The following is a 17,620-nucleotide window of genomic DNA, read 5'->3' on the forward strand; positions in this document are numbered from 1 at the left end:
GTTCATATATTATGATCTCAAGTGACAGACGAGAGACAATAGGGAGAAGAGAATTGACCCGAGTTCTGGAATTGACCCAAGCTGGATTCGGTCGCATGGCCACCAGCACGCAGCATGCCAGAGAACTCATACTACCTCTGACAAGACCTTCTCTCTGACCCACATTTTGGGAAAATTGAGAAACATTAGAAAAGGGAAGGGAGCTTGGAGGCTGTGTTATTCCCCAATCTACTTAACATTCCCATCATTATGGCCCTTGATACTCTTAACTAGGACCGAACTTTAACATGTCAAGTCAGGATCAGAATCTCTGTGTTTGTTAACTGTGGAGATGTGTTGTCATCTCCGTCTTATGATCTAATCAGTCACTGGGGATGTCGACCCAGTCTGAGAATGAAATTTGCTTCCTTTCTTTCTCCCTTTGTACACACAAATATGCACACACACCTATGTGCAAGGTCAGCCATGTTGAGTCAGTGCAAGCGGTTCTCATTGTTCATTGAGGCACTCAGGTAGCTGTGAAATGCCTCGCTTCAGGGCGAAGAAATGAACAGACAAAGCAGCCAGAAAGAAAGACCTGCTTTATTTCTGTCGTCATATTCTATAGCTTCAGGGCAGGTTTCACAACTTCCTCAACCACAGTTGGTTCAAAGGTGTGGCAGAATACCTATGAAACAACTTTAATGCAGTTGTTAAGTGAATCATTACAATAACAGACAGTACAGTTGGAAATCTTCTTGTTGCTCTCATGTGCTAAGGATTATACCATTAATTAAGCTTGAGCTTTAACACTGAGGAATTCCTGAAGCCTTTTTTACAGCAATAGCTTTTTCTCAGTCAGGGTTGGTTAGTATTGTAAAGGGCTCGTGTTTATGAATCGGAATCCTGTTTATTGTTAGGTAAATGTTCTTGCATGTCAATTTGGTCCTGATCCACTCAGCCAGGCTTCTAGAAGACAATTGATTATGGGCAGTTCACCTGGTAAATCCATGCTGTTGGATTTAAAGCCTATTCAGGCAAAGTCAAAGTTTCATTACTTATATATAGTATATATAGGTACCAGAATCGAGTTGAATAGTTTTGTGTGCAAAATTATTTGTGCGTCAACTTTGTTCATCATTTAGTGGTATTGGTAGGGTTGGGTATTGTTTGAATTTTAGCAATTCCGATTGCGATTCCAATAAGGCAAAAAATTTCAAACATTTAGATATCAAGCGTATGTATTCTTTCTTTTAGCAAAACATTCTGTTGCAGCTGAATACCATGAACAAAAATCAGCAGCCCAAAGAACTTATACAAGGAGCTTGTGCCTAATGGTTTTAACAAAAATAACACAGCAAAAACAACTAGCCTAATATAAATGTCAAATATTATTAAAGACAAGTAAACAGTCAGTAATAAAATAAGCACAAATAAACAGGCTTACAACTGAACAAAGTTCAGGTACAGAAATTGAAATAAAATGTAGTCAAATGTAAAATAGGCCTAACACTTCATAGTTTTCTTTTTATCAATAAAATATAGATTAATATTCTTTTTTTTTCTTTTCTTTTTTTTTTTTTGTTTAACATTAATGACAGACTGCAGCCGTTTTATTATACTGGTACACATGCATTTTTTTTCCCCTCAACTGTTCACGTTCACTTAAGACAAAACCGACTGTGTTTACGAGGATATCTTGACATAATTTTGTGTGTATGTGTCCGCGCAATAAGATACGAAAGACAACTCAATTCAGTATTTGCGCACTGCATGAGAGGACGCTTTCTGTGCACGCTTTAGATGTGTACGCAGTGCTGAAAACAGTGTTCTACTGTTCTCTTTTTATCTGCTTTCACTTGAATGGTTAAAATCGTGTTAAAATGTGAACACAGGAATTGTTAAGTGGAATCGAAATGCACGTGTCTTATCGAATCCCCGGTTCTTGGAAATTTGGAACCGGTTCTAAAATGGAACTGGTTCTTGATACACAATCTTAGGCATTGGACATGTTATGAACCAAGTCTAAAAGCCCTGAGCATTAAATTGGATCTGTTGGAAACGTCAAGCATGGCCCTCATGTGGGTGGTGTGAATTCGAATCTGGCTTGCAAACTTAGTTGCCTCTCTAAATAAGTCTCAGAAATGACAAAAGTATACAGGCTTTAGTGGGAGTGTGCTTGGTGAAGTCATCATCCTAGTGACTGCTTTTTAAGCAGCGGCCTTTTGAGCTTGAAGGAGCAGCTTTCTTTTGTGTGTATCCCCTGGTCATCCAAATGAGCACTCAAGCATGGGCAGTCGTTTGGCAGAGACAAAGCTCATTTTCTGTCTCACCCTTTCTCTCTTCTCCTACCACCTCTTTCTTGTCCACATCTATCGTTCAGCTCCTCTGACTCTATTTGACATGTTCTCATACCCTGCTAGCCGCTTACACACACTCATTTGTCTTTGCCACTCTTCCTTCTTAGCCAATCATCTACAAATATAAAAGTAATTGTTTTTTATAAATGTCTTGCATTCAAAGTCTTGCACAAACAATTTCTCTATTTACCCCCAGTTCAATACACTTAAACCTCTACACGTGTATGAGTTAATCTTCAGTGCTAAACGAATCCTTTGCAAAGTTCAGTTTAACAACCTTACAGTTAAAGATGATTCATTAGGTTGCCAAGGCAAGAAACGCAATTACTATTGCTCGTACTTGTGGTTAGGGATTTCAACAAATCCCTTTCCTAAGAATTAAAATTAAGTATGTAACTCATCCAACATTATTTGTGCCACGACATGAACGCTGCCTCATCATGTGGCTTATTCGACTATGCTATTAACTTTCTAAGTGACATGAGCAAGAAAAAATCCATAGACATAACTATAGGTTTTAGATGTCAGATTATTATAAGAGAGTTCGTTGCAGATTATTTTAGCTAGTTAAACAAACCAGAACATGCTAGTAACCACATACACCACTGTTCAAAAAGTTTATTTTTCTCTTATGCTAATGAAGATTGCATTTATTTGATCAAAAATACAATAAACAAAACAGTAATTTTTATATTTTAAAATACAATTAATTCCTGCGCTGGCAAAACTGAATTTACTACCATCTTCAGTGTCACATGATCCTTCAGAAATCTTTCTAATATGCTGATTTTGTGCTCAGTGAACATTTCTTATTATCAGTTAAACAGTAGTGCTTTTTCTGGATTCTGAATTGAAAGTTTAAAAACAGCATTTATTTAAACATTATTTGTAACATTATACATGTCTTTACTGTCACTTTTGATCAATTTAATTTGTCCTTGCTGAATAAAAGTATTTATTTCTTTAAAAAAAAAACTTACTGACCCAAAAATTTTGAACGGTAGTGTTTCATTTGCCCAATTTCTTATGCATGTTCCTTCTTTAAGTATTAACTCTGCAGAGTTTTTACAGTGCTGATCTATGGGCCACCCTACACCGATAGCCATGGGCAAGATGAAGTGAGCTATCCGTTTCCTTTCTCTCACCTCTCCTATATATTAGAGCCTTAAGCTATTCATAAAGTCAGGTGTTACAGATCAATGATGAATGAAAAATAAGTCCAAGAAGGTCAAATAAAACAGCCCAAGCTGCGAAAAGCAGCAGTTTTTCCTTGTCTGTTTTATAAACAGTAAGTCTATTCTTTCTCACTTATCCCCCTTGAGGCTCCATCTAGTCCTCTGAGTTTGCTAAAGCCCAGCAGAGCAAGTTAAGAAGACAAAGAACCAGAACTGGCGCAATGCACTGTGCAAAAACAGCTCTGGAACAAATAGGATAACGTTGTCGATTCCTTGTTTCGTATGTCCTTGTGCGACATAATTGTACTTTGTAACTAAAGAAAAAATTGCTGAGCTGGCTTAAATAAAGTTTGAGAGTTAGTGAATGAGACTGCATTCTTAAAATGTTTGCAACATTAACAACACCGGATCTTAAGACTTCTTAACCAACTAAGTATAATCTTTAAGTTCATGGGCTAAAATTTAATTGGATTGAGTTTTCAGCAACAGGAGCCTGCCTGTCCTGGCAGCGTTAAACTTTGGCCAGGGAGTGTCTATCTAACTCTGTTTTTCATTCACACACACCCCACCTGCCTGCCCTGAGTTAGGATGAGATCACTCGGCTACTGATAACATTACAGGTCTTTTCAGGCAAGCCACATCTTTATTACCCTTAAACAAGCCTATGATTAATTCAGTATGATACAATAAAATATAAGTCATATACAGTGAGATACAATAAAACAGTCATTCTGCAACATAAATTATGCCGCACCTTTTTGCACTAGTGTGCATGGACTGGAAAAATGTAGAGATCATTATCCAAGTTCTCTTTTTACTTTCTCACTCTTTCGCCATCATATGTGATGAATTTGACTGCTCTTTGTATGCAGACTTGCTGTTTGCTCTCTGGCGGCCTCCACCTCCTCTTCCTCCCCCTTCTCATTCCTTTATGGCAGTGAATAGGCAGACTGTTGACACAGCTGAGTGCAATGCGGCACACATGTGAAACGTCTCTAATGTTTTGAGATTGCAAGGTAGAAAGCCGAACAGGTGACTCTGGCTCTAAGCAAGCAAGTTTAATAAAGGCATTGTACACTTAGAGGACCATAAGACGATCTATAGGAGGTATTAGGTTCCCACGTAAACCTATCAGAACCACTTATCTGCTTCTAAGGCTACCATTATCATAGGCAAAGCATTATGGGTATAGGATATTGTGGCTGTGAAAAGTCAAAATGCTATTTAAAGGTCTACTTTAGGTTTTAAGTTAGAGAAAGAAACACAATATGTGTGAAGTTTTTTATACTAACTTATGATGATGTCAGCCAGATATCAATTTATCTTAGTATGTGTTGCAGAATAAATGAATGATGTGTGACAGATATTCTTGTGATCAATGTGTTTCTATATTGGCTTCGGTTCCTGGAAATGTTTGCGTGATGTTGCATCCAATAAAGGACTAGGAGTGCTACTTGAAAATAAAATGAATTTATTATTTAAAAAAAAATAGTAAATAGATTCATTAGTTTTGAAATTGACATAAATGGGCATATTTAAAACTGTTTAGTTAATTCATGTTTAAAAGCGTAGTTTAGTGTAACAAAATAATCAGTTTTCTAAAATTTAGATTTTTTTTGCATTTAAAATGTTAAACACTTTAACTTTTTTTAAAAGCATCGCCTATTTTATTCTAATTTTTTATTTTCATTTGATCAATACATAATTAGTTTCTTCATTTTATTTTTAAATGTCACTCCTAGTCCTCCAAAGCATACCTGCTAATAGGTGTAAGTTCAAAGAGTTAAAAAATGCCTGTTGATTAGTCTTATGGAGACGACGCTAAGATTTTTTTCATGTTCTCCTCAGGTGTGATCCGGACACAAGAACTGCTCGACCATGAGACCGTACCTCACTACTGGCTGACGGTGTACGCCACTGACCGCGGTGTAGTCCCACTGTCTACCTTTGTGGAGGTCTACATCGAGGTTCAGGATGTCAACGATAATGCCCCACAGACCTCCGAACCTGTCTATTATCCATCCGTCATGGAGAACTCACCCAAAGACGTCTCCATCATCCAGATCGAGGCGTTTGACCCGGACACGAAGTCCAGTGAAAAACTCTCCTATAAGATCACTAGTGGGAACCCCCAGGGCTTCTTCAGCATCAACCCTAAGACTGGTGAGTGTATCAAAGAGCTTTGTTTTTTGTCTTACAGTCCTTCTAGCAGTCAGTTTGAAGATGGTGCTGAGGTTAAAGGACAGGAATAGACTGTAAGATGTTTGAAGTAATTGAATTTTTCAAAAGCGGGTTTAGATTAGACATAAGGCAGATTTACGTCTAAATGACTCTGCACCCTTATTGGTCCACCATTCAAATAATATCTCAGGGTATATTTTGCTTTAATTCAAGAATAACATGTGCTGACATTTCAGGATCAGACACAGTGAGGAGAAAAAGTATAGCACACACAATTGAATTGCATCAGAGTGAACAGACTTTAATATAGAATTTTTGTGTTATGATGCGAAAAGGAAACCAAGCACTTTTGTTTGGGGTCAGGAAGATTTTTATTTATTTAAGAAATTAATACTTTTATTCTGAAAGCACACATGGTCAAAACAAAAGTCACAGTTAAAAAATTTACAGTCAAACCAAAAATTATTCAGACATTTTTGATATTTTTGATATATTTTTACTAGTGGGTGCAGGACACTATAATTCATTTATGTAAATGAGGATAGCAAAATAAAGTAAACTGTGACATATTATACCCAAAAATTCTTCATACAGTGGACTACCAGTAAAATTGATAAAAATTTGGAACCAAAAATTATTGACCTGACATTTTGACCTGACCATGTTTTGCTTAAGTGTTATCTGACATAATTAAGATTAATTTTTTCTGACACAGTTTAACTCTGAGATCTTGTCATATTTTATTACCATTTTTTAAACTATAGTGAATAAACTGTATTAATGAATGAAATGTTCAAGGTGTCTGAATAAGTTTTGGTTTGACTGTACTTGTTACAAAAATTTTTGTTATTTAAAATAAATGCTGTTCCTTCAAATTTTCAATTCAAAGAATCCTGGAAAAAAACGCATAAGCAGCACTGATTATTACAGCACTGATAATTACTGATAATTGTTACTTGAGAACTAAATCAACATATTAGAATAATTTCTGAAGGATCATTTGACACTAAAGACTGGAGTAATGACTGCTGAAAATTCAGCTCTGTTATCACAGGAGTGCATTACATTTTAAAATATGTAAATATATTTAAATATATTTTAAATTGTGAAAATAATTCACAGTATTACTTTTTTTAATGTATTTTTTTTTATCAAATAAATACCTTGGTGAGCATAAGAGACTTCAAAAACATTTTTAAAATCTTACCAAGCTCAAACTCTGTGTTTAAAAAAAAACAAAAAAACTGTTAATTATTTGTTCAGCTCACTCTCAACTTGGTGATTCATTTCCCAGTCAAGCATGGTTTGCGGAGCGGATTTTGTTCGTTTTAATGCTACATCAGTACAGTGAAAATGGTCCATCAGAGTAGACATTCATCTACAGGACACATACGAACGGACAGGAAGAGATCGGTTAGCTGCGTCCTAATGGTCTTCTGAGATTCTTTGAGTGCCATCAATCCCAAACCTGTTTTTTTATGTAAATCTACTGAAGCATAAGGCTCAGTGAAAAAGCATACGAAGGCACACTCGCCTGCTCTCAGATCTACTCCATGTTCTTGTTTTCTCACCCTGTCTCTCGCTCCCACTGTCGCCCTCTTCTCTTTCTCACTCTCTTCATGGATCACTGTGTACGCATATGGGGTTTACTAAATGGACCCACACTGAATATTTTATACAGCTATGGTTTCCCTCCCTCATCCTCTTCTCCCCCGTAGAGTAGAACATGATTTTGCTGGCATACCAAGGAGAACGGGTGTGAAAAGGTGCAAACTCAAAGGCCGGCAGATGTAGGAAACCTTGAAATGATTCACACTTCAAGTTCAGGACGTTTCAGAAACATGTTAGGTCAGATTACCTACCGCCTGCAATATCTTCACCATTGTTGTCTGAACTTGTTTTAGTGCTAAGAACAAATAACTTGTAAAGCTTAACTGAGAAACACTGTGATAGCTAGTGGCTACATTCCTATTGCTCCATCAATTTTTAGGAGACGAGAAAACAATGAGCCAACCATTGATATACACTATCTTTCAATCGTTCAGGGGCGGTAAGATATGTTTAATGTTTTTGAAAATTCTTCATAAATCATTTTAATATGCTGATTTTGGTGCTTAAGAAATCCTTATTATCAATGTTGAATACAGTGCTGTAGTGTACAGTAAGAGTATTGAGCTATAAATTAAGAATATCATGAGAAATGTTCAGAGCAAAGTTTGAGACATTTTTTGAGATCTTTTCTGAAACTTCTGTTTAGGGTCTTTTTCTTAGGAAACATTATGTAAACTTAAGCAAAAGTCTCCATTTGCTCTATATTCATTCCCATTCATGAGGAACAACTGAAGAGATCTCTTTATTTTGTGAATTTTCTTTCCTCTGGGTATGGTTCTCTGAAATCCACAAGCTTTATGTGGATGAAGTGAGTATGTGCAATGAAAAAGCCCATTGAAGCATCATTCGAATTTGTGAACCTGAAAGCAATCAGTCTGAGAAACTGGCCCTGAAGTTTTATTTGAGTTGAAGGTTTTGGCCAGTCTGTGAAAGTTGGTGGCCAGCCTCTCTCACAGTGTTTTACTGACTTGTGTGGTCTTTTTTCCCAATGCAGTTACATACACAAATGTGAAGGTTATTTTTGCTAGCATTGGCCAATGAGTTTTCAGACCAAATAAGGGTTTGTCCTCCAGCAGACTGTTCTCTCAGTAACTGTTCCACACTTGGATTCGCTCCAGGGAAGAAAAGAAAGGGAAGGGAGGAAAAAAGAGAGGCAGTCTGACTTTTTTAGTCGAATATTAACCATTCCAGGAGCGGCGGATGTGTGGATTATTAAAGTGCATGTTTGTGTGTGTTACAATGAGAAACAGATAAGACTTCTATTTAGGAAACATCTTTTTGCAGCTCTTCTAGTTTCATGTTCTGAAGTCCTTCATTCATAGTCATCAACAAAGATGGTTCAGAGAAGTTCCTGAAATATTTTGTCATCTTGAAAGTGCATATCAGATCTGTAGAGGAAGGGCTCTGCAAAGCATAACTGATCTCGTACAGCCATATCAGTATGTAATGTAGACGGTACATAGTTTCACAGGGTTCTCACCCACCCAAACACTTACAGACTCAAGACATAATATAACATAACTGGGAGTAATCAGGGATGGGTTTGTCTCTTCCTAGATAACATACAGCTGCACAGCATGTACATGTCTGTAAATGAATAAAGTTCAATGGAGGAAATATGTGATACAGATCTAAAAAAAATATATATATATATAAATAAAAAAATATAAAATGAAAAGGAAAGTTATTTTCTGTCAATGAAAACATTTAAATTCAGCTTCAAGGCAATAGTTAACTAAAACTATTAAACACTGTTTTCGTTAATTGTAATAAAGCTGATATAAAATGTGTAAATATTAGATAAAAATAACTTTAAAAATGTCAATGAAAATTACAAATGTTGTCTTGGCAACTAATTGAAAAGTACTAAAATTACTAAAACTAAAATTGAAATAAAAATCAATGAAAGGTAAATAGGAATATTTAAAAAAAAAAAAATGACAAAAGCACATGAAATGACAAAAAGTTAAACTAAAATTAAAACGAATAGTATAGAAATAATACTAAAATACACTGCCTCAAGGTTGATTGGTTTTTTTGCTTGAATTTCCTTTAGCCCAGATTTACTTATCATGGGTGATGAATGAACAAGATAATGCTCTCCCTGCTTTAATAAGCATTTCACAATAACCAGGAGTATAATCCATTTAATCATGATGACTTGCACTACTGTTAGAGTTCTGAGCTCAGAGGGAAAATGAAAGATTCCACTTACTAACACAGAATGAAAAAAAAAAAAAAAAAAACACTTTCACTACCCCCTTACTCCTTAGAATAAAAATGAAAGGTTTCAGTCACTACCTTTAAAAATAAATGAAAAAAAAAACAATCACTACCTCAAATAAATGAAAGATTTTGGTCAGGTTTCAGTGACTTCCGCAGAAAGAAGGTAGCAGCCACACTACAACAGACAAGATATATAACAAAATAATAAATCCAAAATATAAAAATACAGAATCTACTCCACTTTCATGCAACGCTGCAAACCTGCAGCATTAAAGTTTGTTCTTTTAATTCAGCTAAGACAGGGATGGGGAACTCTGGTCCTTTAGATCCACTTTCCTGCAGAGTTTACCTTCAACCCTAAACAAGCACATCTGAACAAGCTAATCAAGGTCTTCAGGATTACTAGAAAGCTACAGGCATGTGAGTTTCATCAGGGTTGGAGCTAAACTCTGCAGGAAAGTGAATCTTGAGGGCCAGAGTTGCCCAGCCCTAAGTTAAGAGGTCACACTGTGAGGTTTCAGTGTTCTATTGGTCACACTTCTTCACATGACGCAAATCACTGGTCAGAGTTCACCAAACTTGAACTTTGGAATGTAGAGAACTTTGCATGAGCTTGTGTTTCCGATTTCCTGCATTTTTATGAAAGGAAGTCAATGGAAAGAAAAGTGTAGTGTGACAGCCCCTTTTTTTCCCAGGTAAGGCAGCAGACAAGCTAGGTCTGTTCCAGTATATCAAAACCTCTTAAACTTTCATCACTGAGAAGCAGACCTAGAGTAAGATATCCACACAAAATCTTTGTACACGAGTACCAGGAGCCATTTTGTGTGTACTAAAGAACGAGTGTGCAGACAGTATCATAGTCTACAATGTTGTTAGTCATTTCAACAATTCATAACTTCCTTGCAAGACTTAAAAGCGCTTCATGCGATATGGCGCAAAGTAATCAAGCAATTAACTCGTAACCCTTATCACAGGTTTCAATAATACCATAGCTACCTGCATTGTTTGTATTTGAACAAGGTTTCCTTGAATGCTCCGTTGAATATGGAGTTTAATTGTTATCACTGCTAACCTCTATTATTAGTATTTCTTTTTTTTTTTGCACAAAATGTTACGCTTGACGATAAAACAGTTAAATATGCAGCAGGCCAAACCTCAGTAATTACATGCTCAGAAACAGCAGGGCCCTGCGCTGGCGCGTCTACAAAGCTGCCCTGCAAAAAATAGGACCTGTGGGAAGAAACAGAATAAACTTGTTTGTTGGTTTGCTGGTAGATTGGTGAAGAACACATCTGCAGCCATGGTGTTTGATTGTTTATTTCTCAGCTAGGGCTGTCGTGGTAGTAATTTCCCTTGTGGTGATTTTGAGTGGCTCAATATCGCATAATATGTGATATTATCGCCATTTTTTTCTCATTTTTTTTTTTGCTATGTAAATAGGCCTACATGTTACGAAGTGGCCAACAGGCATGAAGATGGAGATTCAAAAACAAAACTTTATTAATAATCCAAATACTCTGAAGATGCAGGAGAATAACACATCACACAATGTATAAACGAGAACTGACCAAGAACAACTTAAAAACACAGGGCTATATGAACAGAGGCAGAAGAAAGGAAAGTAAACTAGACACGTAAAACTAATACGTAACTATAGAAACAAACAAGAAGATAATCCGTAAACAATGAAACTGAAAATAAACAGAGCAGGGAAACAGGAACTAAAGGAAACAGAATGTCAAAATAAGGGCCCGCATAACAGAGCATAAAACTGACAATATGGTTGGGCTATTGTTATTTGTATAATAGTTAGTTCTGATCCTCGAATCTGACTGAACGAGAGGCTTTCTAAGACTGCTGTTTCACCAGTATCAGCACTGCTCATCTCTGCGCATTCTAGACAGGCTTTTCAGTCAGTGCAGGTTACATTATTGCGCCATTATTATGGCAAGGGACTTTCAGTCTTTCAATGTTGCCAAGTCTGTGGTTTTCCTGTGGAATTGGGCTACTTTTACACTGTTGCCGCAGGTTGAAGCGACACCCCCCCACTCGATTTTTACCCCAGGGAGTGCGAATTTTATGGGGAACCCCCCTGCCAGAACGAGATTTTTACCAGGGAATTACCAGCGATCAGGGTAGTTTTGGCTGTTATCGGGCGGGTTTTGAATAGAAATTGGGCTGGTTTTGTTACTCAAACCTGGCAACTGTACTGTCTTTGAGTGAGTCATTACATATAGCATTTTTGAATGTATTAGTTGATTCATTCATGAATTAAACAAGGTGTTGAAATTATTTTAACTTTGATCACCACTTTACAAGGCTCAACCCACCAGCAATGTGTCGCTGGGGTAACGCTGAAGCTAATGCTTCACATAGAGACCAATGGCATTGATTCAAAGCATTGACGAGCGCTAACAGCATTCATGGGAAAAAATACCCTTTAATGTTGAAATGATGCTACGATAGAGATATCGTTTTCCTCTTCGGACATGGCAAATTTTTTTTCGAATATATGAATTGACCTGAAGAAGGACAGATGCAGGTTTTCTCAGTCGATTTCTCTCTCACACTCTCTGTCTGCTTAGGCTTGTTTAGTGCAAATCTATGGAGCCTCTGTACAAATCACAATGGTACACAGAGTCTTAATTAAGTAGAAAGGAGCCAGTTGGCGGAAAAACAAAACAAATAAAAAAAAAAACATTCTTAACTCTTGTTATCATTGTTAACTTTTTTTTTTTTTTTTTTACACTTAATGCATGTGTATTGAATGTTAAATAAGAAGGGCATAGCCTTATGAAAAAAGAAAAAATGTGAACATCACGATTGCGGCGGTTGCTTGTATTCCTCTGTGGTTGTCTTGTCAGTATTACGGTATTACAATATTGCGGTTATCGCAACAACCCTATTCTCAGCTGGCACATTTGTCTGCATGGTCACAAAAGGACCTTGGACGATATAACTAAGGGCTTGGATGAGAGTTCCCCCCCCCCCTTTTGGCAACAGTAAACAGGTCTTAGCACTGCTTTTGTGTTTCATTGAAGGGAACATGTCATGGAAAACAGGATTTTCCTTGATCTTTTGAAAAAGAGTTTATTGTTCTATGTAGACATAATCAAATGTGCACAACACAAATCTCCCACACAGTCCATTAAGACCATTTATAGAAAGATGTAAAATGACACGTTCAAAAACACACATCTATATGAGCACAATCCGTCCGTCCATCCGTCCAGATGGATAGATAGAGAGGTAAATAAATGAATACAGTATTTATATTTAATTACCTCTCTTTTTATTTATCTCCTCATGTATTTGTTTGTTTATTTGTAGATGGATAAATATGGATATATAAACAAATAGAGAGAGAGAGATAATGTATTAAATATTTTCTGACATCAGACAAAGTACTTCAGGTAAAAGACACTCAGGCAATAAAGAAAATGCAAAATACAGCCGACCTAAAATTCCAGCTCATAACATCTGAAGACTGTAATTTTCTCTGACACCTGTGCACCACAGCCACACTCAACAAAAAGCACTAGAATTTTCCATGGAGATAGCTGGCAGAGAAACATGGATCCCTGTTGAATTTGTGTTTTGTGCTAGAGCTTCATTCACAGCCGCAGATTTGTTCAGCGAGTGTAGCTAAGGATAATGACACGCACTGCAGGTGAACGGATTGTTCCAGTCTTTGAGTCAGGTCATGCAAAAGAACCCGAGTCTGGTTAACCTGCTCATACTGACCTCAATCCCTTCCTCACAGGACAGTTAAAGTGATAAAGTGAGTGTGTGGGTGTGATCTTGCATAAATATGATGTGTATTTACACACGTGTTCCTGCATAAGTGCACATGCATTAGCTTACACACTCCCTTTGCCCCTTCATTTTCACACCTTCATTTTCTCACTTTCTCTATTTCTTTAAGGTCTTTCCTAGAGGCCTTTGCTCTGTGTAAGGTGTGTGGGCGGTTCGCTAGCATCTCCATCTTTTCCTTTGCCCTCGTGAAATGCTTTCTCTCAATGACTGCGCTACACTTTTTTGCTCGACTGTATGTGTAAGAGAAATTCTTTCTGTGCTCTACCTGTCGGTGGAGAGAAATTAACCTATCCGCCTGAAAGCTTCTTTCAGCCTGATTTTCGAAAGCACCCCACTGAGTTGGACTTCGAACGATGTGATAAAAGAAAAGGCTTTATGTGAGGGAGTGTATTTACACAAGAGAATGTGACTACTCATTTCTGGGAGCGGAAGCGCATGTGTGGAGAGAGAGGAGGATCAAATATCAGTATGTTCTTCATGTCAAAAGCATTTTCAGCTTAAAGGGATAGTTCACCCAGAAAAGAAAATTGTCATCATTTACTCATCCTCACTCACTCATGTCATTTTAAACCTATATGACTTTCTATATACTGTGGAACATAAATATTTTGAGGCTTGTTTATACTTGTCAATGACAGTAAGTTTTGGAACTTTGTCTTTTGAAATTTTTGTCCTTTCAAATTCAGTTTATCATCATGTCATATGTATTCATTATCCATTTCATTGTGATTAAAATTGCATATTTCAGTCAGCAAACACATTTTAATGGACAATGTGTAAACTGTTTTTTTTTTTTTTTTTTTTTTTTTGGGGGGGGGGGGGGGGGGGGGGGGTCAGCTGTATGTTAAAACTTGTTTATTTCGTCTGGCATTTGCCATTGTGTGCAAAAAAAAAAAAACTTCTACGACAAACATTTTTGTCAGTAATTTTGTTGATTAACACTGATTGTCAGGTCGGCTCCGATAGCCTCGTGGGCAGCATGGCGACATATAGCACTGTTGCACTTCTGGCGACCCGAGTTTAAGTCCCGGTTTGTGAACCTTTCCCCATCCCATCCCCCCTCTCTCTTCCACTTTGCTTCCTGTCTGCATACTGTTGTATCATAATGAAAAATGCCAAAAATAAATCTTTAAAAAAAAAACAACAAAAAAAAAACACTAATTGTCAGTTACTCAGTAACTTATTCACCAAAACCTATTTTTGCATTTTTGGTAACTGAAATAAAACTAAAATAAAATATAAACATTGGATAGAAAAACTTAACTTAAAAAATATTGAAATGTTGCCTTGGCAACTAACTAAAATAAGTTGAAATAAATTAAAGTACTAAAATTAATAAAACTAAAATAAAAATTAAAGTGATATAGCAATGTAGAAAAGGTAATAAACATGACAAAAGCACATAAAATCAAAACAAACAAATTAAAATATAAAAAATAAAAGCTAATTCAAAATAGTATTACTATATTACTATTATAGTATATAAATAAAACTAAAATAAGACTGCATGTTAATTTTGTACCTTGGGTGTGCAGGTAGTGTGAGAATTGGAATTATTTCTCTAGCTGGCAGGCACAAGCAGAACGAATTGTGCTCAGTATAATGCTGACAGCTCGTGTTCTGGTGTACAAACCACACACACACACACACACACACACACACACACACACACACACACTGGAAATATCAGATCTCTGGTGTAATACACGATATCTGCATTAGGTCCCTCTTTGTCCTCTTACCACAGTAGTTTTAGCTCACTGTACTGACAATATCAAGAGCACTGGCTGCTGGGATAGAAATCAGCTCAGGTAATTAGAAGTCTACGAGCCACCTCTGTGCCTTTGAGCTCTGCTCTGCTTGTTTAATTGGAGTGAAAAGAGGATATAGCTGCAATGATTCACAAGACCTGCTTTCCTCTCCTCTCTCCTCTTGCCTCCTTTTCACCTTCCTATCAACTTTCAGTAGGGCCCTGCTTTTTTTAGATGAGAAAAAATAAGAAAAGGAAAAGAAAAAACCTGGGGGTTGTTATACAACAATGCCATGCACTCTTTTCAAAGGGTTCAACCCAAAGCAGGGGAAGCTTGAAAAGAAATGGATACTATGTCCAACGACTTCCTGTCGTTTCCTGCCTTTTAGGCTCCCGCAGTTGGCACGAGGCACAAAGGGTTATTAAGCATGCAAAACCAAAGCGAGGTGCAGAGGGGAAAAAACACAAATCACTCCCCCCTCCCTCTCACTCATTCCTGTGGATAAAGTTGCAGGGTTTTAGAGGCTTGCGAACATATCCACCGGCACACCTGTCCCTCTTGTTTACTGCTAACCTACGGATTTCACACACCAGAAATCTTCCTGATATTCAACCCAGCCGAGCGAGTGAAAGTACATAAAAGCGTTTGACCTCTGACAGAATCTTTACAATGTTACACATACATATAATTAACAATGTGATTTGCCATTGTAAAAGAAGCTTTATTAGTATAATATTATTAGTATTTTATTAGTATATTATTAGTATAAGTTTTTTCCCCTCAATGTTAAAATAATTTCTCATTTTCCAATTTAACATTTAGAGACCACTGTAATTAAGTCATTTATAGGCTGACTTCCACTTTGGTACTTGAGTGACCCAACATGCCAACTTATGAATCAACCAATGGCGTGTTAGAGGTGGGACTAACTCCATGAACACTGCTGCGGAGATGACAATGTCTTCATTATTTAATGTACATGTAGGCTATTTTTGAATAAATATGTCATGAAAACAAGTTATTACCATTTATTGTCGTTTAAATGTTTATATTTCACCAACAAACTGGAGTAGAAACAATTCTGTTATTAAAAAGGTGATATAAAAGTTGATATAAAAACTGCCTTATGTGCAATTTTTAAATGTCTGTACAATTCAGCTTTAGCTATTTGAGTGTTGATTATTAAATAAGTTTGATTAATTAATTGATTATTTATTATTTATTTTCATTTTTCTGCCAAGTGCATTCTAAATTTTTATTTTTGGCCCAGAATTTTCATTTCGGTGCATCCCTATTATTGATGTATTGATGTATTTAACTTGTGTTAACCAAAGACCTTAATTCAGGTATTTAACCAAAAACACATTAAAAAACGTATCGACTTCAAGACAATGGAACCAGAAATTTTTAAAAATGCTAATTTCTGGGTTTTAGGACTCATTCCTGCAGCACTCAATAATCATTATTTTTGCAATTCCTTTTGGTGCCACTAGTGGTGCAGAAGCACCTTATGCTTAAAGGACGGCACAGATACTTTTTGTGGTAGTGTGCCGTACATGATGTAGAAAAAAATGCTGCAGTCTTAATGTGAACATGACCTTGCGCACACATGCTTGCACAGAGGCAGGAATGCAGTGATTTAGTGTAGTAAATCCAGGCCGTCCCCATGCATGAGTGAGCTGTGAGCTCTGGAATACTCAAATCAGAAAGAATGTTTTGAAAGAGACATTATCTGCCAGGGATTTGTCTCTTTATTCTTGTTCATTCTCTCTCTCTCTTCCTGACCCACACTCTAAATGGAGTTAGTACACAGAATAGAGCGGAGGTCTGAAAGCTCAGTGTTGGTAATCTCAGTCAGTCTCAGATAGGAATTTCCTACCATCAGCTTGCCCCATTTCCAGGGCCCTTTGGTTGCTAAATGCAGATACTGAGCTGAAGTCACCGGACGAGACTGATGGGATTTATTCAGATGATGTCTGCATTATCCACAAATGACACAAATGATTTTGAGAGGTCCTGTTTTGAGAAATGCCTGGAGATGTCAGAATTTAATTGAATTTACAATTATAGAACACATATACATTTGAAAAATATGTTTGTGTGTGTGTGTGTGTGTGTGTATGTATGTATGTATGTATGTATGTGTATATATATATATGTATGTAGATATATATATATATATATATATATATATATATATATATATATGTATGTATGTATATATATATATATATATATATATATATATATATATATATATATATATATATATATATATATATATATTAATTCAATGGTCACCTAAAGGTAATAAGTCTTTTTTATTGAATATTGCAGTATTTATTTTAAATGATTTATCCATGCACATCATTCATTTTTTAAAATCACGTGCCCTTTTATTTTTAAATCCGAATCACTTCCCCCTCCCTCTAGCAACAACATCTCTTTTCTGATGACGTGTTTACTGTTGTGAAGGCGGGACAACCTGTTACTCGCATGAGATTGCAGCGAATGACAATGA

General features: G+C 36.5%; 1 protein-coding gene across 10 annotated transcripts in view; it reads left to right on the forward strand.

Annotated features, from left to right (window-relative positions):
• Positions 1–17,620, forward strand: part of fat1a (FAT atypical cadherin 1a) — an 88,961-nt gene that overhangs the window by 19,629 nt on the left and 51,712 nt on the right. For all 10 annotated transcript variants that reach the window (XR_007931362.1, XR_007931357.1, XR_007931373.1 and 7 more), the window contains one exon: positions 5,363–5,677. Coding sequence is in view for 7 of the 10 variants with exons in the window: in XM_051903939.1 (XP_051759899.1) it covers positions 5,363–5,677 (315 nt within the window). In the remaining 3 variants the exon portion in view is untranslated. The remainder of the gene's footprint in view (positions 1–5,362; positions 5,678–17,620) is intronic.

Source organism: Ctenopharyngodon idella, chromosome 1 (genome assembly GCF_019924925.1).
Source record: "Ctenopharyngodon idella isolate HZGC_01 chromosome 1, HZGC01, whole genome shotgun sequence".
Lineage (NCBI taxonomy): Eukaryota > Metazoa > Chordata > Actinopteri > Cypriniformes > Xenocyprididae > Ctenopharyngodon > Ctenopharyngodon idella.